At 53.0% G+C, this 21,703-nt stretch overlaps 2 protein-coding genes across 6 annotated transcripts; both read left to right on the plus strand.

Annotated features, from left to right (window-relative positions):
* Positions 1-937: 937 nt before the first annotated feature.
* Positions 938-5,472, plus strand: C6H8orf58 (chromosome 6 C8orf58 homolog). Its single transcript, XM_060013564.1, has 6 exons — positions 938-1,155; positions 2,293-2,801; positions 3,087-3,483; positions 3,615-3,724; positions 3,924-4,030; positions 4,573-5,472. The coding sequence occupies exons 1-6, from the start codon at positions 1,107-1,109 to the stop codon at positions 4,682-4,684; spliced, it is 1,284 nt and encodes a 427-aa protein (XP_059869547.1). The 5' UTR covers positions 938-1,106; the 3' UTR covers positions 4,685-5,472.
* Positions 5,473-6,307: 835 nt separating this feature from the next.
* Positions 6,308-21,607, plus strand: CCAR2 (cell cycle and apoptosis regulator 2). 5 transcript variants are annotated; one of them, XM_060015160.2, is made up of 21 exons: positions 6,308-6,442; positions 7,315-7,410; positions 7,680-7,771; positions 8,214-8,305; positions 8,510-8,624; positions 8,767-8,896; positions 9,082-9,178; positions 13,707-13,826; positions 15,525-15,747; positions 15,834-15,947; positions 16,259-16,422; positions 16,878-17,049; positions 17,145-17,375; positions 17,481-17,699; positions 18,342-18,486; positions 18,611-18,690; positions 19,363-19,509; positions 19,672-19,783; positions 19,874-20,062; positions 20,206-20,411; positions 20,638-21,596. In XM_060015160.2, exons 2-21 carry the CDS (start codon positions 7,353-7,355, stop codon positions 20,680-20,682), a joined length of 2,751 nt encoding a protein of 916 aa, XP_059871143.1. In that variant the 5' UTR covers positions 6,308-6,442; positions 7,315-7,352; the 3' UTR covers positions 20,683-21,596. The 5 variants fall into 5 exon arrangements, with proteins under 5 accessions (XP_059871143.1, XP_059871141.1, XP_059871140.1 ...); XM_060015158.2 differs by having other exon boundaries at positions 18,608-18,690; positions 20,638-21,595; XM_060015157.2 differs by having other exon boundaries at positions 17,481-17,657; positions 19,672-20,062; positions 20,638-21,607.
* The last annotated feature ends 96 nt before the right edge of the window (positions 21,608-21,703 follow it).

The raw sequence follows: 21,703 nt of genomic DNA on the forward strand, positions 1-21,703 counted from the left end.
CCTCCCAGTTAATAACCACTTGCTCCCAACGCCTCCAGCTCCAGCTCCGGCCCCCTCCCCCAGAGGCTCAGGTGCAAGTTTGCACGTCCGCCAGCTCCCTTATCTCCCTCCAGGGAATTTAGGTCCCGCTGGGAGTTTTCCAGCCTGGTGGTCGCCTTCCTCAGGAGGCTGAGGTTTCCTTAGAGCCCACCATCCCATCTGGTCACCAGGCTGTCTCACCGTCAGTGTCTGCCTGGGCTGCCGGCCCCCTTTCAGGGTGGTTGGGGGGGTGGAATCCCACGGACCGAAAGAGTTCGGGGGCGGGGACGGGAGAGCATTTACACTTCCAGCACCTCAGGCTTGCCCTCCTGTCCCCCCTGTTTCGCTTCCCCGGATCCTGAAGCCCCCTCCCCCCGCGCCAGCCCCCAGCTTTAGGGTACCCGGGTGAGGAAGAGATGTGGGACGAGGAGGGGGTTCAGATCTAGCCCAGAACCCAAGGCGCTCTGCAGTTGTTGGAAAGGATCTTCCTGTGCCGGGAGTCACTTCCCCCTTTGATCGCGCCAGGTTTCTGAGTGGCTGAGTGACTTGCCCCAAGGCACACAGCTGGGAGCGCGGGTACGCCGGTGTCCAGGTCCGCTCTCCTCCCTCCGCCGGCACGTGCGGCTCCATTTCCTTCCGCGCTCGCGTCCGGTCGCCGCCGCCCCCCATCCCCGCCCGGGTTCATTTCGGCGGCAGGAAGACAGACCCCGCTTGGAAACCGAGGGCGGGGTGACCCCGCGCCACGAACCAGACGGCGTCTCCGGGCAGGGCTCCCCGCTCCTCGTCCGGGGTCGGCAGTGCGGGGCCGCCCGGGGCCCGAAGGACGGCAGATCGGGGCCCGCGCCCCGCCGGCACTGGGGGCGGGGGGGTGGGACCAGGCCCCGCCCCCGCGGCCCCTCTCCGAGCGCCCGCACACCTGCGCACCCCTCCCGCCGTCCCTCCCCCATCCCCGCTGGGAGTGTCCGGGGACCTCGCCCAGCCAGGTCCGGACGCGCACCCGACAGCAGCGCGGGGACGCCGGCCGGGATCGCTCCGTCCGGCTGCAGCGGCCACGGCCGGGGCGCCGTGTCGGGGCCGGGATTGGGGCCATGCTGGGCCGGCGGCGCGTCTTCGCCGTGGAGCCGCTGGGCGGCCGGGGTGAGTCACCCACCCCGGGGCCGGCCGGGACCTTTGGCCTAGAGCCGACTCCCGTGCCCGGGCCCCTGTCTGCGCTCCCCGCCCCACCCGGCGCAGCCCGCCCGACCTCGCTGCGCCCTCCTCGCCGCTTCCCTTAGGAAGGGCCGGGGGATCGCGCCTTGCCCGTTGGAGACCCTCTGGCTTCTGGCGTTAAAACGACCGCCACCTCCATCCCATTTCCTCCGAGTCCACTTCCCTCTAATTCCCGGTCTGGATCCTCCTCTGACCGGCCCCTGCCCCAGCCCGCAGTTGCGAAAAGCTCTCTCCGCGGCGGCGGACCCCTTTCCAAAGGAGCCGCGCAGGGGTGGACTTCCTGGTCGACTTCCTTGCCCAGAGGGGCCTGGTTTGGCATCCCGTTCCAGCTCTCCCGCGTGGCGGGCAGGGAGACGAAGGCGGCCCTCCATCGTCTCCAGCCTCCGTTTCTGCATCCTTACAATCGGGGCACCCAGATCGTAGGAGAGCCTGGCACAGGCCAGGAGAGCTGTAGGAGAGGACAGTGAATGGGCGATCACGCTGTTTCTCCTCCTGCCCGCCTGGTTGCCTTTCTTCCGTTTAAGTTTTTCCTTTTCAACTCTCCAAAACCTTCTGTTTCTCACTTAAAAGAACAAAAGTCCAAAATGGTTATAGCGATTGTTATTTTTACTACCCATCTCCCCCCAGGAATTCCAGGATGGACTTCCTTTTGCATCCTGATGCCAGTTTGGGCCCAGGCTTCCCTCTTTGCGCCCTTCCCCCTCTCCCTGAGACTAGGGCACAGTCATACTTCCCCATGGGGAGCACTTGAAGAGGCTACCACTCCCCAGTTATGGCTCAGAGGTCTTAGGCCAAGCTCAGGGGCTGGAGCACGAGGGCTCCCTGGAAGAAAAAGTGCTCACCCCTCCAAGGCAGATATCACTAACAATTACTTTTGTAAAGGGAACCCCATTCTAACATCTCCCAGCCAGGGTTGGAGAGAGATCTGGGCGGGGCTGCGGCCAGCCAGTCTCCGCCTGTCACCTCTGGCCCAGGACACTCCTCCTCAGGGAATGTCGCCAGCTGCCAGGAATGCCGGGGGTGTTGGGGCAGCCTGCCCAGCCTGATGACTGATTCTCCTTGCAGATGGGGCTGGCGAGGACCTGGCACGTGGTTGTGTAGTGCCTGGAGTCACCAGCACCTACAGACGGATCCCGGATGCCGCTCCAGGGTGGTCGGCAGACTCCTGCAAGGGGCATGGCCGGCTGAGAGCACCTGGGAGGCAGGTGCCGCTTCTCAAACTGGCCTCCCAGGACTCAGGAGTGGAGATGGCGGTCGGGGACAGGTCCCTAGCCACCTCCCCGGGCCTTTCTCAAGACTCTCTGAACTCTGAGCCCATGCAGAACGCTGAGCCCCTGGCCCTGGGTGCCACGGAGCCTCCTGCCCGCCTAAGCCGGCTTCTAGCCAGCCGTAAGCTGGAGCAGGTGCTGGAGCGGTCCCGCCAGCTCCCGACTTCCTCTGCCAGCTTGTCACATTACCGCTCCCCAAAGCCGCCAAGCCACCCTGAGTATGAAATGCCCCTTTTTGGAGCAGGAGGACAGGAGGCCACCAAGGCAGAGAGTGACCTAGAGGCAGGCCTGGAAGAAGCAGAAGTGGTGAGTGCTGACTCTCAGGCGTGGGATGGAGATGCCTCCGCCCCCCAACTTCTTCTCCCTTACGCCTCATTGATGTGTTGTGCGAGAACGTCTTGCCTCACCCCGCCCCCAGCTGTGTGGAGGTGGGCAGGTCCGGGGCCTGCCCGGCACTTTGCCTGGCTGGGCACTGGGAGGCCAGCCGGGTGTGCGTCCCTCCTCTCACTCATCCTGCCCCCATCTGCTGGCCCCTTAGGGTGCGAGTCTGGTTGAGTTCAGAATTCTCCCCTACCTCACTACGTCCCACAGGTGGGGGGCTTGGGGCCTGAAGCCTGGGCCTGCCTCCCAGGGCAGGGTCTTCGCTACCTGGAACACCTGTGCCTGGTACTGGAGCAGATGGCGAGGCTGCAGCAGCTCTGCCTGCAGCTGCAGACTCAGAGGGCCCCTGGGGTGAGTGAGCTGTGGGCAGTCGGGCCAGCGGGCAGGCAGGTGAGTGGGGGATGCAGAGGATGGGGGGGACCCCTGGAACCAGGACTCCCTTCAGAACAGCCTCAGCCCTCTAGCCAGGCCCTGAAAGCCCGTCTCTCCTGTGCACAGGATCCTAAAGAGGAGGAGCCGGCCCTGGCGCCTTCACCTCCACCCTCTCACGCCCCGGGCAGTGAGGTACACGGGCGGTGGGAGCGGCTCAGCCAGACAGAGGAGACAGGTGAGGCGCAGTTGTGTCTCTGTCTGTATCTTGCCTGCCCAGGTCCCCATAGGCAGACCCCCTGAGCTCTGGGCTTGATGAGTGCCTTCCTGTTCCTGGCCTTGGGTAACTGGATTCTCTTTCCGAAGGAGCAAGCACAGCTTCACCCCCAAAGGTAGGGGTGCCCAGCACCAGCCCTTCCAGGCTGTCAGAGGCCCTGGCAGAGCCAGCTCACACCTTTCCATCCTCCCAGGGGCACAGGGTAGGTGAGGGATGTACGTGGGGGCAGGTGACAGGATGCGGCGGAGGTCGGGGGTGGTTGGGATGTGTGCTAGAAAACGAGAGGATTCCTGTTGGGGACAGGTGATCTGTCCTGGCTGTGCTGACAGCTATCTCTGGGAGCTTGGTCAGGGGTACGTTTTGGGGAGGGGCCCTGGGTGACCCTCTCACCCTCTGCTCAGCGGGATCTCTCCCACTGGAACAAGGTCAAGGTCCTGCTCAACCGGATCCGGTGGAGGAGCCCTCGACCTGCTGAAGCCGCTGCCCCTCCTGATGGCTCTGCCCCCAGGTAAGTCCTGTGGCCCAGCCCAGGGCAGAGGGAGGAGCCTGATGAGCTAGGATGCCAAGATTGTGCTGCCAGTTGTTATCTTCGTCCCTGCAAAATTTGAGAGACGTAGTCTTGGAGAGGGTGCTGGAAGAAACAGAAAGTGGTTAAAGCACCCCGTTTAAGGATGAGGAGGTTGAGGACTGGGCTGGGGACGGAAGTCATTTTCCCGAGGCCACACGGTGAGTCAGTGGCAGAGCCAGGACCAAAAGATGGGAAATCCTCATATAAGCCCAGCAAGCCCTCACCCCTCAAAGCTGAAACTTAGGTCACCTCCCTGGGTTTCCCCAGGAAAGCAAGGTAGGGCACACGGGATGCCACGGTGGATGCCGGGGGTTGGGGGGTAGGGGTCTATACTGAATAATTCTGGCGCCTTCAGGGTGGTCAATGGGGGATTATCCCTGTCAATTAATATCCCCAGGCCTCCCACAATGCTTGGTCAACTCTGGGACCATCGTTACCTTTGTTTCTTCCTCCTAGCCTAGGCCTCCTTTCTTTCCCCACAGGATTGCATCAAGGGACCTCCCTGAAAGGCCTCCAGGCCAAACCCTCCAGAAGACCTTTATGCCATCATTAGTGGTTAAGAAGCAACGAGCAAAAAACCTTACTGTATGCTGAGACTTCCTGGTGCAGGGATGTAACCCCAGCTGGGGGGAGTGCAGTGAAGTCTTCTTCCTCGCCCTCTGCCCTGTTGCTGCTTCTGGGCACTGCCAGGAAAAGCTGTTGAGCCTCAGTTTTCTCTCTGAGGCAAGGGCTGAGTCTTTCTCCTCTGAGCAGCCAAGGAACGCTGGGTCCCTGAGAGGCCCCAAGGTGCAGCAGCTCTCGGGCTCCTCCCTGGTTGCCAGAAATCCCTGGGCTTAGGCAATGTGAACTTACTGATTCATCTGGCGTCCGTGGAGTGTGTTTGGCGTGGTGATCTGTCGGGGCCCAGCGTGTCGCTGGGGACTGTGGGACTGTCAGTGTTGTGAACTGGCTGGATCCAACCATCTCTCTGGAATCATGCACTCAAAGAGTCAGTCTTCAGGGTGAGGTAACTGCAGAACGATGGACTTGACCTTCACTCCTGAGCGGACAGTTACTGATCTGGAGTCCTCCCTTCCTCCTCATACTTGCACGGGCAGCCCCAGGACAGAGAAGGGTGCTTTCTTGGCTGCCTCTGCATTGAATCTTGCCTGAAGACTGCACCAGGGATGGGAGTCAAGGACAACATGGGGAACAGCAGAGTAATCTTCAAGGTCTATTCTCAGCTGCTTTACTCCTTACTAGCCTTCCCACGTCCCAGCTGAAACCAGAGGCCCATACTAGCTTTTAGACCTTGACAAAAATCCCTTAACTTTTCTGAGCCATAGCTTCCCACTTAATCTCCCAAATGGTATAATGATGCCTGTCCTACCTACCTCACAAGCTTTTTTTGAGGGTAAAGTGAGATTAAACTGTCTCAGAGTGCTTGGTGAATGTTAAATGAATAGGAAAGGGTGTTGGAGGGAGGCTAGACTGGAGGGTGATGGGAAGGTCAGAGGGTAATGGGGAACTGGGATTGCTAATGGGGACTAAAATGGCCAGTGATTAGCGGCAAGACTTTGAGCAAGTCATTTCATTGAAGTCTCTCAGGTTTCATAGCTGAGAATTAGGACACTAATTCCTGACCTCCTTATCCCCCAAGGGTTGATGTGAGGACTAAAGGAAATGATTGTGAGAACTCTTTGTAAATGTATACCTAAATATTGTGGAGGTTTATCTTACTATATGGCCTATTAGGTTCCTAGCTCTTTGTTAATTGAGAAAGGGGGAAAGTTTAGTCTCCTGCAGGTACGCAGGAGGTGTGTGGGGAGGGGTGTGCCGCCAACAGAAGGGTAGGGCTAGGGATGGTTGAATCAGACACAGGGATGTCTTCTGGAAATGGCCACTGATCATGCATCCTCCTCCTCCAGTCAGGAGGAGGTCAGATGGTTCTCCTCCTCCTCCTCCAGTCAGCTGGTTCTCTTGCTGCTGCGGTCTTGGGATCTGCCAGAATGAGGCATAGGTGCTCCCTTATGTTTGGGGCTCCAGCTCCAGCAGTCTTGGGGCCAGGAACCAATTCTCCGAAGCCTGCTTTTCTAATGGGACACGTAAGAGAGGACACCACTGAGGCGCGGCTTCCTAACGCGCATCCGATCGGGGAAAGCGCACTTCCGCTCCACAGTTGGAGCGGGATGGCAGGCCGGGGTGGGGGAAGGGACAGGTCAGTGGAGAGGAGGGAGGGACCATATCCGGGAGAGAGGCAGCTTCCGACCAGTGGTCGCGCTTCCGGAGAGGCGTTTCCGGTGGCGGCAGCAGCAGCGGCTGTGGTGGTTCCGGGTGTCTTTGTCCCCCCGGTGTCGCGGCCCTGGCCCGCAGGTGGGTTGCGGGGCCTTCCGCCGCCCCTCTGCCTCTTCGCCCCTCCCCTGGCCGAGGGGCTGCGAGGGCCGGGCCTCGAAGATGATCCGGGCGCGGAACGGGCCGAGCCCCCCTTCGGCCTGCAAGTTCCGTCTCCCTGGCAACGGTCTCGGCCCTGGGGGCGGGCGGGAGGAGGAGAAGCCGCGCGCCTTCGTCCTCCCACGGTGGCCTGGCCGCGGCCCGCCCCGGGAGACTCGGCGCCGGCGGCTGATGAGGCGGGAGCCGAGGGCCGGGGAGCGCGGGATCAAGAGGGCGGGCGCGCAGCCGGATTCGCGTTCGGCCGGGCCACGGAGCTGTCTTCCCACCCGCCCGTCCGGGGAACAACGGGCCGGGCTTCCGGGGAGAGGGCCCACACCATCTCCTCTCCGGCAGCAGCCTCCTCCATTTTTCCGGGCCTTGCGTGGAACTCTTTGGCGGATGCATTGAATGAATGAATGTCATCGGGGCTCTTTCCAACCCTCCACTCTCCCCAACCATCTGAGGGTGGCGTGGCATAGTGAGAGGAGCTCTAAGTTGTCGGGAGATCTGGGTGTGAGTCCTAGTTTTGTACCTACCTGGTTATGTGGCCTCGGGCAAGTCTCAGTCCCTCCGAGCTTCAGTTTCCTTTTCGTTGAAAGAACATAACAGTATCACCCACCACTAGATTATTGTGAGGGCTGACTGGAACATTGTAATTTCTCCATTTCCTGCTCCTTTTCATATTCTCGCCATCCGTCTCCTCCTTTCCTTCTCAGTATCCATCTCTCCATTTTCCTTAAGATCCTTAGTTCCTTTTTTGGGGTAGATGGAAAATTTCCCTATGGGCTGTTAATTTATTTCTTTTCTGATTGAAGGTTTTTCCCCAAGACTCTGAAAGAGGACAGCATTCCCAATGTCCCAGTTTAAGCGCCAGCGGATCAACCCACTACCAGGGGGACGCAACTTCTCAGGTGAACACCTTTATCTCTACCTGGCCTAGTACTGGGAAGTGTGTGTTTTGGAGTTAGTCTTTCAAAATGTGGCTTTTGGGGTTTCCCTGGTGGAGTGCAATTTGCTGCTGACTTTTCTTAGGAAAAAGCATGACCACAGTAGTTGTCGGCGAAACCCTGTGTGGGACATGCTTGGATCCACTTTGCTCTTTGGGTTTACCGTTTCCTCTAGCTGGACTAGTGCTTAAGATGGTAGGTGCAGTTTCTGGATTGCTTCTGTGTTCCAATAGGCGCAGCTTCAACATCTCTTTTGGGTCCTCCTCCTGGTTTGCTCACTCCTCCCGTGGCCACAGACCTGTCCCAAAATGCCAGGCACCTTCAGGTAGGTTGGGCATCCTATCTAGTGAGTTTCGGCACTCGGGACTACCCCAGCATGCATGGTTGCCCGATGCTTTCATTCTTACATCACAGTGTTCATCCTTCCTGACACTCCTGTCCTTGGCCAGTCCACAGGTGACTAGACATCTGTGACTGGGGAGTCCTAGGTTCTGGCTCTAGGGAGATCTCTAGGGTGCTTCTTGGAATTAAAGAACTGGAAATCTTAGAAGAAGCTTATGACCCAAGAATCAGCATGACTCCCCCCAGTAGATTGATTGTGTTCACTGTACATATGCTTCTTTCTATATGTATGCTTCCTTCCATGGGAATCCGTGCAGTACTCTGATTGAGCTGAGGGTGGGGCGGGGTGGATGAAGATGAGATGCTAATGGCAGAGCATGGACAAATGCTCCCTATTACCTTTAAACTGCACTCTTCTCTTATAGGGTGGAGAGAAGCAGCGGGTCTTCACTGGCATTGTTACCAGTTTGCATGACTACTTTGGGGTGGTGGATGAAGAGGTCTTTTTTCAGCTAAGGTAGGCTTGAGGCTGATCCCCTTCTGGAAATGCTTATTGGACTCAGTTCTGTCACCATGCTGGTGGGTCCCCTGTAATGCCATTGCTTTGCTGTTGTTATGCAAGGTGTGAGAAATCTTGATGGCAAGGGCCTCATAGGGACAGTCAGGGTGGCTTGGCCAGGGTTTCTCTCCTGACTGGGTCTCCTGGCTTGTGTGCTGGCAGTGTGGTGAAGGGCCGGCTGCCCCAGCTGGGTGAGAAGGTGCTGGTGAAGGCTGCATACAACCCAGGCCAGGCAGTGCCCTGGAATGCTGTCAAGGTGCAAACGCTCTCCAACCAGGTATTCATCTCTCCTTGGCATGTTTATTGGAAAGGCGTGGGAGGGAACCTTACTTTGGTCAAGGGGTTGGGGCTGCATCTTTCCAAGGTAGTGAGCAGGTCAGCCATGGGATGCCCTGAATTTCCTGGTTACTGTCTTGCAGCCCCTACTGAAGTCCCCAGCACCTCCCCTTCTACATGTGGCAGCCCTGGGCCAGAAGCAAGGGATTCTGGGAGCTCAGCCCCAGCTGATCTTCCAGCCTCACCGGATTCCCCCCCTCTTTCCTCAGAAGCGTGAGTACCAGTGGCATGGATATTGGGCGTGTGGCTTTATGGGGTACTTGGGATGAATGGACTTGTAACTGTTAGGTTGCTGCTCTCAGAATAGATGTGGGTATTTCACGCACTGGAAGAAAGGTACAGGAAAGTTGGGCAAATATTTAGGAGGTTTTGAGTCACCAGCCATTTCCTTTCTGCAGCTCTGAGTCTCTTCCAAACATCCCATACGCTTCATCTGAGCCACCTGAACAGATTTCCTGCTCGGGGCCCTCATGGACGATTGGATCCAGGCCGAAGGTAAGAGGATGGTCAAGCAAGAAAGGAAAGGTGTTTTATTTTATTTGCCTCTAAGAGAATGTACCTTTTTTTTTTTTTTTTTGCCACCTGTTGACACTAACATTCTCTTTCAACAGCTAGATCCTAGTCTCTTTACCCTGAAATAGGCTGATACATTGAGATGTATATACAAATATCAGAACTTCATAAGCTGGTTCAGCAAGTAGGGATTTGGTGTAATTCATTTTTCAAAGTATCACATTGAATTTTTTAATAATATAATTTTCCTTTTTATTTCTTGTGCATAAGATTGAGACACCAAGAATCAAAACTATCAAGAAAATAGTAATTGTCCAAAAAAAGTAACTCTGCAGTGTATTTTTAAAATTGAAGCATAGTTTACAATATTATACCAGTAGATTGGCTATTTTTATATATTACGAGGTGATCACCGCAATAGGTAGTTACCATCTGTCACCATACAAAGCTATTACTATATCATTGAGTGTATCCTCTGTGCTGTATGTTACATCCCCATGACTTGTTTTGTAACTGGAAGTTTGTACCTCTTAATACCTTCTCACCTATTTTGCCCATTCCCCCCAACCTCCTCCCCTCTAGTGACCACCAGTGTGTTCTCTATACCTGTGAGTCTGTTTCTGGTTTTTTTATGTTTGTGCATTTGTTTTGTCTTTTAGTTTCCTCCAGTGCATAATTTAATTCTTAGTCTAAAATGTGTTTCTTTAAATACACTGTACAGTTCAGTGGTGTGGTAGACTGTGTGTGTTGCACTCTGCCCAGAAATCCAGGTCTGTGCCATGGATATGCAGACATGGCCTTTTGTGGAGCAGGCATGGTGGATTTGGGCCTTTGGGGCATCCCAGGCCATCCTGTATCATCTGTGAGCGTTGGGGGCTGCCAGGAGGAGCGTACTTCCTGTTCTCTCTGGCTCACATGTTCCTTATCCTGCCTTACTCTCTCCCTAAAAGCTTTTGTTTATATCCCTAGGGCTTACGCTCTAGACTAGTTTGCTTTGAAGACTTGTTCTAGTTCTGTCCGTCTTCATTTTAAATTTTATTATGAAAAATTTCAAGTATAAGCATAGTAAGTAAAAAAGGATGATGAACCTTCACATACCCATCACCCAGCTTAAACAAGTATCAGTATCTGCCATTCTTTGTCATCTGCTCCCTGCCTTGTACTTGATTTTTTTTTTTAAGGTAGAATTTATTTAGGTTGATGTGCACAAATCTTAGATGGACAGTTTTGACAAATGGAAAATCCTGTGTAACTCTCACCCCTATTAAGATATAGAACATTTCCATCACTCTAGAAGGTGTTCTCATGTTCTGGTTCTCTTCTGAAATAAGAACTGTTCTGAGAAGGAAACAGCCCCCTATCCCAGAGGCCAGTAGATTATTACATGGTAAGGGCTGAGAATGCAGTCCACTGAGAACATGTAAAAGGAGCATGGAGTTCCTCAGAGAAAAAGTTTAGGCAAAGTGATGTAGCTAGGCTCTGTGCTGAAGCTACTGTTTGTTCCCTCGGGATAGGTCACGTGAACACTAAGGAGGCGGGAAAGCTTTGATTGTGTAGGATTGTTTTCCACAGTGTCTCTGCTTGAAACACTTTCATTCTCAAGTTACTGGTATACGTCTTGCATACACCCATCTTCTTGGTCTTCAAAATTTACAAGGACTTTCCACCTCTTACATTCCATGAGTTTATTAAAGGCTTCATTCAAAATCACAGCAGGTGCCCTCGGGGATAATGTAGCCTGGGTGGAAATCAGTGGCTGCTATTGACTTCCTGCTTTAGGTTCACATTCAGCCTTTCTATATAGCCAGTTGCATTTGATTGTCCTGGACATGCCAAGCCCCGTGCAAGACCTATGTTCTGTTACTTTGGCCATAATGCTTCAGTGTCATGGCTTCTCGAGAAAGGAGACATGACCATTGGGAGGGAGATATTACCATCAGTCAGTAGAGAGAATTTGCAGACTCATTCTGCAAAGGGGGCAGTAGGAATGAGGTCACCCTGAGGGGGAACAACAATTTATAATGGAGTCACCCATGTTAGCGTTTGACTGGAAACCAGGTTTTATTTTGAACTTCAGGTTTTGGGAGGCAGGAAACAGTGTCTCCTTTGGATTGCTAATGCTGGACTACTGCGGTTTTTGGACAGGGCTATCCAGCTGGATATACCATCTCAGTATCCTGCTGAGGTTACGGAGATGGCTTCCACTGGCCATGCCTTATAACCTGTTCCTGGCAATACACGGTAAGGGGAGAAAACTGCTTGCTGAGTTTACAGAATTCAGTGGAACATCCACTTTAACTTGAGGTTGACAGCATTTACTGAAGAGTTCACTTCAGTCATGGGTGAGCTGAAGAGAGTTGTTAAAATGACTTTGCAACAGTTCTTCTGTTAGAGACACAGAAGCACTGACATCCCACAAGGGCAAGATTAGAAGGCAGCTTTTGGAGGGAGATGCTATGAACAAGGAAATTACCCAGGCAGAAATATGAGAAAAGAAGAAAAACTTTGTGTTAAATATAATCAAGTTTGTTACTCAGGGGTGTAATGACTAGGGAAACAACCCAGGCAGGTCTAAAGGGAAAGAGTAGACACCTTCTGGTAAATATAATCAACTTGGCATTACCTCAGCACGAAGAATTGACAATTGATTTTATTTCTCTTGTGAGACATGGGGGTTTTTTCCCCTTATCAGTCTGGCATTTTATGGTGGTCTAAAGGTTTTTTCTCTTCTATTATTTTTTTTATTGCCCCCATAACATAGTGATACTATAATAAGTGATTTATTACAAAAATGTATAAAGTAGTGCATGCTATTATATAAAGTTAAAAATACTATAAAAATATATCATTCCCTCTTTTCCTTTAAAGGTAGCCATTTAAAAACTTTTAAATTAAAGTATAGTTGATTTACAATATTGTATTAGTTCCAGGTGTACAACATAGCAGTTGTACTCCATTTAAAGTTATAAAATGTTGGCTATGTTCCCTGTGCTGTGCATTACACCTTTGTATCTTATTTATTTTGTATATAGTAGTTTGTACCTCTTAATCTCTTACCCTTATCTTCCCCCCCATCCCCAAGGTAACCATTCTTAAAGACCTTTAGAAAATAATTTTGAAAAGCAAATTTACTTTCTGCTACTTTTTCCCCCCATGTTCTTTTCTAGTCTTTGTCTATATATATGCATACTTTTTATAATTTAAATCTTTGAGTTCAGATTTTTTTATACGTTCTTATCGAACATCTGTTCCATATTGCACTGTAATCCTCATAATTGTTTTAATGGCTGTATGATTACTGTACTTATTTACTATGAAAATTCAGGATTGCTAGATACACACATGGTTTTCTTTTTTTTTTATACATTTATTTATTTTATTTTTGGCTGTGTTGGGTCTTTGTTGCTGCGCGCGAGCTTTCTCTAGTTGCGGTGAGCGGGGTCTACTCCTCATTGCGGTGCGTGGACTTCTCATTGTGGTGGCTTCTCGTGTTGCAGAGCACGGGCTCTAGGCACAGGGGCTTCAGTAGTTGTGGCACGCGGGCTCTAGAGCGCAGGCTCAGTAGTTGTGGCAGACGGGCTTAGTTGCTCCGCGGCATGTGGGATCTTCCCGGACCAGGGCTCGAAGCCGTGTCCCCTGCATTGGCAGGCGGGTTCTTAACCACGGCGCCACCAGGGAAGTGCCACACGTGGTTTTCTTACTCGGCTTGAATTTCTTCTACTATATATAACCTTTTTTCTTCTTCTGAATTAACTTCCTTGGGATAAGTTTTTAAGAGTGAAATTACTGGATCGAAGGGTTTCAGTATTTTTATGACTCTAATGTGTAGTGTTAAGGGTTTTTACCAGAACTGTCTTTTTTTTTTTTTTTTGCGGTACGCGGGCCTCTCACTGTTGTGGCCTCTCCCGTTGCGGAGCACAGGCTCTGGACACGCAGGCTCAGCGGCCATGGCTCACGGGCCCAGCCGCTCTGCGGCGTGTGGGATCTTCCCAGACCGGGGCACGAACCCGCGTCCCCTGCATCGGCAGGCGGACTCTCAGCCACTGGGCCACCAGGGAAGCCCCAAAACTGTCTCTTTTAATGAAACTTGACAGAACCCGTAGCATGGTGCCATATGTATATATATCTTAGTAAAAAAAAAATCAGTTAAATTCTTCTTCTCATTTCAAAAAATTATATTAAATATAAGAAAATTATTCATCACCTTTATCTGTCAGAGGCATCCACCATTAATATTTCCTTTTAAAGCTTTTTTTGGGCACATTTGAGGCACTGTTGTATGTGTAGTGTCCATATAATTCTTTTTGTTTAACATGAATGGTTTTCTGTGTTATTAAAAGCATTTAAATATCTTAATGTCTTTTGTAGCACTCTTATATGACTGTTAGCATGGCTTCTTTATTTTTAAAGTTGGGGATTCAGATGGTTTCCAGTTCTTTTTAGGCCAGTATGTACTGAATCTATATGTAACAGTGTGGTCTCTTCCTTCTGGTAATGGATCAACCTCCAGCGATGACTATGACTCCAAGAAACGCAAACAGCGGGCTGGTGGAGAGCCTTGGGGTGCTAAGAAACCAAGGCATGACCTGCCTCCTTACCGAGTCCATCTCACTCCCTACACTGTGGACAGGTGAGTGGTGAGGCTGGGGTGGGGGCTGAGACTTGTAGCTGGTAACAGTTTCTTGTGTAAGTGAGATATAGTCTGGGAGTAAGAGTGAGTGAGTGTATGTGTGTGTGTGCGTGCGTGCGCTCGTGACCTTTTTGTTTCACTTTTGTTTTTTAATGTGACAGATTTTTTACTTCAAAATCTCAAGTTCTGACCAGCATAGCACCACTGACATGGGTGCCCTTGATAGAACTTTATGATTTGATCACCAGAAATTGTTAGGCCAGGCTGTAATTAAGGCTTATCAATCAAAATCCAGGTGCCCAATACCAGTTGTAAGTCAGGTAGAAACTGGGGGTCATAGGAACCGTGGGACTGGTTTCCCAGGGAAGCTGTAAATTATTTTTTAAGTGCTACAGCATGTATGAGGACACTGGCCCACAAGCTTACTCCGCACACGTAGAAACTCACTGACTGAGAGGTAGATGAGCAATTCCAGATTCCATCTAGCAGGGGAGATGCAGGGCTCCAGCTGCTGTATTAGAGATAAGGCCCCAGAGCCAAGTCCACCTAAGTCCGAGCTGAGGTGAGGGCAGCCTCCTGGCACCACCTCCTCAAGATGGCAGGGAAGGAGGGCTGCCACTGCTCTTCCCCTGTCACCGCTTCCTCTCTCCAGGCCCAGGCAGGGCTTGTTTTTCTCCATGCTGACCCACCTGCCTCCCAAGGTTAATCTGATGAGATACTGGTCCCCACATCATCACCACTGGAGGGGTGAATATAGAGCCTCCTCATGTGGTCAGAACATGACCGCTAACAATTAGCCACACACACACAGCTGTGGTTTTTTTCCTAAAACACAACTGGAAACCTATTGTACATACCGTTCAGTACTTTGCTTTTTCACTTGTCTTGGAATTTATTCTACGTTAAAGTTTATTAGACTGATCTCATTCTTTTTAGCAACTGCACAGCATTCTACTAAATGAATGGACCAGAATTTATTTAACCAGTTCTCCATTTTTAGTCTTTAATTATCCTAAACATTGTTGTAATAATAAACATCCTTCTCTATACGTCTGCGTGGACAGGTGCGAGCATTTTATTGCGCTCAATTCCTAGAAATGGAGCAGCTGGCTCACAGGTCTGTCAGCCTTGACAGGTATTGCCAGGCCGCTCACAGAGGCGGCATCGGTTTACGTTCTCACACGAGGTGTGAGGTTCTTGCACCCCCAGCCTTTGCCAACACTGTTATCCAGCTTTGTGATCTTTGTCAGTCTGATAGGTGAAAAGTGATACCCTGATTTGAATTTAATTATGAGTGAGATTGAGCATGTTTTCATGAGCTCCTAAGTCTCATTTCTTTTTCTAAGTTATCTGTTGCTGTCCGTTTTTCCAGTTTTCTCTTAGACTTGTGAACTTTGTTAGTGACTTGTGGGTTCCTTTTATATTAAGACAGTGACCCTTTTCTCTGTCACATATTGCAGATGTCTTTTTTTGTTTTCCTTCCCCAGATTGACTTTATTTTGCCACTGGAGGTTGTGACATTTTAATGGTCAAGTCTGATCCATTTTTATCTTTTCAGAAGTGTCTTACTTAGAAAGCTCTTCTTTTCTCAGATTATAAAATAATCTGCTCCCTTTTTCTTTCAAGTCTTTTATGGTTCCATTTTTAAAAATAATTTAGTCTTGGCTCCATCTGGACTCCCTTGCTTTCTTCCCATAGCTCCACCTGTGACTTCTTAGAACTCCAGCGCCGCTACCGCACCCTGCTGGTTCCCGCAGATTTTCTGGCTGTGCACCTGAGCTGGCTGTCGGCCTTCCCTCTGAGCCAGCCCTTTTCCCTCCATCATCCAAGCCGCATCCAGGCATCTTCTGAGAAGGAGCCAGCTCCAGACGCTGGTGCTGAGCCCACGTCCACAGACAGTGACCCTGCTTACAGTTCCAAGGTGAGTTGGCTGGGGTCCTGCCTCTTTATCCCGTTGTTGGAGGCTGAGAAAGCTCTCGAGTGTCTCCTTTATGCTGTCCCTACCAGGTACTGCTGCTCTCTTCCCCGGGGTTGGAGGAATTGTATCGTTGTTGCATGCTCTTCGTGGATGACATGACTGAGCCAAGGGAGACGCCAGAACATCCTCTGAAGCAAATTAAAGTAAGAGCTGGAGCCCAGGAGGCAAGACTCACTCATTGATGATGTTCAGTTCCTGTCAGCTCCGCTCCTGCTCAGGAACTCATAGAAGCGGGGTTTCGGGGCTGAGATACCAGTCGTTTTACCGGGAGGACAGCATGGCTGAGAGATGTTCTTTCTTATCAGAATTATATGGGGTTCACATTCATGGGTAGAGATACCCCTCCCGCCCCCAGTGTGGCGGACCCTTTGTTCCCCACTGGTGGCAGGTTGCCTCCCTGTGGGAGACCCACATGATTGGTTTTTCGTTTCTTACCCCTGGTCTCTTTTTGCAGTTTTTGCTGGGCCAGAAAGAAGAGGAGGTAGTGTTGGTGGGGGGCGAGTGGTCTCCTTCTCTGGATGGCCTCGACCCCAAGGGCGACCCGCAGGTGCTCGTCCGCACTGCCATCCGCTGCGCGCAAGCCCAGACCGGCATCGACTTGAGTGCCTGCACCAAGTGGTGAGTGGCTGCCCGAGCTGTTGTCTGTGGCTGCCCAGTGAGTGGCGAGACCCGGCAGGGAGCCAGGCTTCTGCTGGGCCTTTCTGACCTGTTAGTTCCCGTCTGTTCCCTAGTCCCTGCTCATCACCCCCCTCCCTCCAGCCCTCGCAGTGGTCGTGAGCACGGCGAGGGGTGTGTAAGTGTGTTGAAGGCCAGCTGACCCTCCAAGGCTCGTCAGGTGTGGCCCCACAGCCACATTCCGTGCTCCTTCTTGTTGCCATGGCACCTCGGATAGTAATTGTCTGCTTACTTGTCTCTCCCCACTGACTAACCATTTCTTGAAGACTTGGTCTATGTTTTATTTCTGTACTGTCAGAATTTGGCACACAGTATGTGCATATTAAATGCTGATTGGAAACTGAAGCCCTCACAAATGTCATGGGTCAGTTCTGCATTTTTCCTTCTGCTGTGAGCAGGTGGCGCTTTGCCGAGTTTCAGTACCTGCAGCTGGGACCCCCGAGGCGGCTCCAGACCGTGGTGGTGTACCTGCCGGACATCTGGACCATCATGCCTACTTTGGAAGAGTGGGAGGCCCTGTGCCAGCAGAAAGCTGCAGAGGCAGCTCCCCCGCCCCAGGAGGTGCCAGTGGTAAGGCTGAGCCTTACGAACACGTGGGGAAAGTAGGGGCCCTGGGCCCTAACCCCTGGACCCAGATGGTCATAGCTCTTGACTTTTCGTCACAGGAAACAGAGCCTACAGAACAGGCAGCTGATGCATCAGAGCAGGCAGCAGACACCTCTAAACAGAATGCAGAGAATCCGGAGGTCACTGCACAGCAGGAAATGGACACCGATCTCCCAGAGGCCCCTCCACCCCCTCTAGAACCTGCTGTCATGGCACGCCCCAGCTGTGTAAACCTGTCCATCCATAGTATCGTGGAGGACCGGAGGCCAAAAGAAAGGATCTCTTTTGAGGTAGGTGTAGGAGTCTGGGGCCTGTGGGGCAGGGCGTATAGGATGGTGGGGTTTGGAATACCCCATTTTTTGATGCTCGTGGCCCGTTGTTGCCTCTTCCACCAGGTGATGGTGTTGGCTGAGCTGTTTCTGGAGATGCTGCAGAGGGATTTTGGCTATAGGATTTATAAGATGCTGCTGAGCCTTCCTGAAAAGGTCGTGGCCGCACCTGAACCTGAGAAGGAGGAGGCGGCCAAGGAGGAAGAAGCGGTCAAGGAGGAGTCCAAGGAGTCCAAGGATGAGGTACAGAGTGAGGGCACAGCTGCCGAGTCAGATGCCCCGCCGGTGAGTACCTCTGCCCCCGTGCACGGGCACTGGGGCTGCACATGGTAATGCTGAACACAACTGGGGCGCTGCGTGGCACCAGCGCTGCTCAGAGTGCTTTAGGGCTCTCCTCTCATCACCCCTCGCTCACTGCGCACACGCGCTCTGTGACCCTGGTGTGACTCAGGTGCGGGGCGCCTAACTCTCCCACGTGGCCACACAGCCCGGAGGTGGTTGGTGTACCTGGGAGAAGGGAGGCGGGCCTGGAGCAGTGAAGGGAAGCGTGGTTGACACGGCAGCATGGAAGTCTCCATTAATAGGAATGCTTTGATGGGTACAGGTGTTTCGATTACCTGACGGTTAACTAGAACACTGCATTTTCTTAAACATTTCTAAAGCACATGGGTCGTCTTCTTGCCTAAATACTGTCAAGTAAACAAATTTCTTACGGGACTGAGATTGACTCTTGAGGAAAATCCCAGGTATCTGGAACTCGCCCTGGTCTGCTCTGTGACCCCCATGTAACGAAGTGTGTTAAATGAGACGTTGTGTACGCGCCTTCGGCGCGGTGCCTGAACGCGGCTGACGCACAGATGTTAACCGTTGTTATTGTTGGTAGTCACAGGGGCAGTTCCTCTCATCATCTTGGTCTGCTTCTCCTAGAAGGAAGACGGGCTTTTGCCCAAACCCCCATCTTCTGGGGGAGAGGAAGAAGAGAAACCCCGGGGCGAGGTGTCCGAGGACCTCTGCGAGATGGCCCTGGACCCCGAACTGCTGCTGCTGAGGGACGATGGGGAGGAGGAGTTCGGTATGTCTGGCGCCTGCCCGGGTGGCGGCTTCCTGGCTCTGTGGCTCCCGTCCTGGCTGTGTGTGGAGCCAGTCCGGGCCTGTGTGCTCCCAGCTCCAAGTTCATCTCTGGCTTTCTGTAGCAGGAGCCAAGCTGGAGGATTCCGAGGTCCGGTCGGTTGCCTCGAATCAGTCAGAGATGGAGTTCTCATCCCTTCAGGACATGGTGAGACCTCTGTGCCTCTCTGGGTCTCAGTGATAGGAAAGCTTAGCAAGGCCTCTGACTCACTCCTGGGAAAGGGGTGCTTTTCCTAAATGACCTCTGGCATCTTCTGATAGACGAAGGACGAAAGGTGGTTCCTGGCTTATGGGATGGCATGCTCGTAGGATCCAGGCGAGCACTTCGGTATCTCCATCAGGGCGGATCTAAGCGAGCTGTCTGACCTGGGAGCACCCAAGATTCCTCTGTGTGACAGCCCCTGGGGTGAAAATGCCCCAAAGACGCCTTTGGTTACAGGCCAAGGGACTTGCCTGGCCCAGGGTCAGGTCTCTAACTGGAAGGTGTGAGTGTGTCAGCCAAGCTGCTAGATTCTTTTTGTGTTTTTTAAACTTTTCTTTTTATGTTGGAGTATAGCCAATTAACAATGTTGTGGCAGTTTCAGGTGCACAGCAAAGAGACTCAGCCATACATGTACATGTATCCATTCTCCCCCAAACTCCCCTCCCATCCAGGCTGCCGCATAACATTGAGCAGAGTTCCCTGTGCTATATACAGTAGGTCCTTGTTGGTTATCCATTTTAAATATCAAGCGGCTTGATTTTATAAGGGCTTCGTCCTGGGTGATTGAGCATCAAGGGACCTGTTTGTAAATCCTGTTCTTCCTTGTTTCTCTTTTAGCCCAAGGAGCTGGACCCCTCTCCTGTGCTCCCTCTGGACTGTCTTCTTGCTTTTGTCTTCTTTGATGCCAACTGGTGTGGCTACTTGCATCGGCGAGACTTGGAGAGGATCCTGCTTACCCTTGGGCTCCGGCTCAGCGCAGAGCAGGTGCCTTCTCACGCCCCGCCCTAGGCCTCTCTGAGATGCCTCGCCCGACATCCTCGTGTGCATGCGCGGCTCGGGATGCTGTGGTTCTAGGTTCTTGCACGCCATTGTGGGGGGACTTGCACCTTCTCATCCGTGGGCATCTTGGGTGTGTGCTTCCTACAGGCCAAACAGCTGGTCAGCAGGGTGGTGGCCCAGAACATCTGCCAGTATCGGAGCCTTCAGTACAGCCGCCCGGAGGGCCCGGACGGGGGGCTCCCTGAGGAGGTGCTCTTCGGTGCGTACTGTGCTCTGCGGCCTTCTGGGGACAGCGGAGCAGGCTGCTTTCTCCCGGGACCGTCCCTGAGTCTTTTCACGGCCCTTCTAGGAAACCTGGACCTGCTACCTCCTCCTGGGAAGAGTGCCAAGCCGGGCGCTGCCCCTGTGGAGCACAAGGGCCTGGTGTCCCACAACGGCAGCCTCATCAACGTGGGGAACCTGCTGCAGCGTGCGGAGCAGCAGGACAGCGGGCGGCTCTACCTGGAGAACAAGATTCACACACTGGAGCTGAAGCTGGGTGAGTGGCTGGCGGCGCGGGGACCTGTTGCAGCCGGGCGCAGACGCAAGGAGCCGAGCGGGAGGCCCGCCCCTCAGCCTCCAGCCCTCTGGCCCTACACTCCCCTCCTTAGCTTGGCAGTCTTTCCTGTCTTCCCCCGCCAGAGGAGAGCCATAACCGCTTCTCGGCCACTGAAGTGACGAATAAGACGCTGGCCGCAGAGATGCAGGAGCTGAGAACCCGGCTGGCTGAGGCTGAGGAGACGGCCCGGACGGCGGAGCGACAGAAGCACCAGCTTCAGCGGCTGCTACAGGAGTTCCGAAGGCGCCTGACTCCCCTGCAGCTTGAGGTGCAGCGGATGGTTGAAAAGGTGAGCCTCCTGGGAGAGCCGGCCGCCGGGCGGGGAGGCTGGGTCAGGGCAGCCGGCACGGGGCCGGGCCCAGGTTTGCCTTGCTTCCGCCTCCATGCGCTAGTTTCTTATGGAATCGATCAGTCAGCAGCTGGCACCCTGGAGTCTCCCAGGAGGAAGTGCTCAGTAGTCCTCGGATCTCGGCCCTTCCTCTGAGTCCGATTCTCGTGACATCTGTTTCAAACAGGCAGACAGCTGGGTAGAGAAGGAGGAGCCAGCACCTAGCAACTGAGGGCCTGGTGCAGGAGCTGCCATCCTGTGAGGTCAGCGATGGAGCCTGCTGAAGTTAGAGCCCTTCTGGTTCTAGAAAGAAGCTGGAGCAGGACCTGGGAGCCATAGGCAGGGGTGGCTGACCCCTGTGCTCGGCCTCTGTAGAGGAGCTCAGGCCGTCAGGGTGGGGTCTGTCTGTGCCGTGTGGGACGGATGAGTGAGGAAGCCGGTTCCACTTGCAACTAAATCCAACATCTTCTGCACCCCTCGAATGTCATTTTGCCCTCTACCTTGGGATTCCTCCTGGGGCCCTTTCGTCTTGTGCTTTCTCCTGTCCTCTTCCAGTTTAGAATAAGACGGGAGGAAAAGGCTTTTTGAGTCTGTTGTAAGGTCTGATGCCAATAAACTGAAGAAACAGACGCGGAAGCTGGCTGGGGGTAAGAGCCCCTTCCTCCGGATGGCACAAATCCTGCCAGGTTTCAGGAGCAGGTTCTGGGGGGAAGGGTCTCCCGTGGCCATCGCAGGAACAGTCAGTCAGTGCTAGCGAGCGTTTAGCGCTGGGCAGTGTTTGGCAGTGAACACTGTTCCAGCCACCCCAGACTTGCCAGAAGAAACCAGCACCTCTTTTCCCTGGCTCCCCATGTTCAGAATGTGGTATTGGCTCTGGCCCAGCCTTTTCCCTGTTCCCCATAAGTCTCGCCTCTTTCCATAATCCGTGGTTTCAGTTTGACTTTGTATATAAAGTGTTCTGTTTTGGTTTTTTTTGGCTTTTTGTTTTTTAAATAAACCAAAGTCAAAACAAACTAAGTGTCCTCCGTAACTCTCCCCTCGCTCCTCTTCTAGGTCTGCCTGTGCTCCGCCCTCCTCCCAACCCTCAGCGCAGCCTCTGCTCGATGCAGGTGTCACCTCCGGAGGGTGGAGGGGTGCAGCTCTGGGCTCTGCTGCCCAGGAGAGGGGCTGCCGCGGGGTCTGGGAAAGACTTGGGGTGGCTCCTCCCCTCCTCTCTTTAGTTACGGCACAACAATACACGGACATTTTATTGA

This window comes from Delphinus delphis, chromosome 6 (assembly GCF_949987515.2).
Source record: "Delphinus delphis chromosome 6, mDelDel1.2, whole genome shotgun sequence".
Lineage (NCBI taxonomy): Eukaryota > Metazoa > Chordata > Mammalia > Artiodactyla > Delphinidae > Delphinus > Delphinus delphis.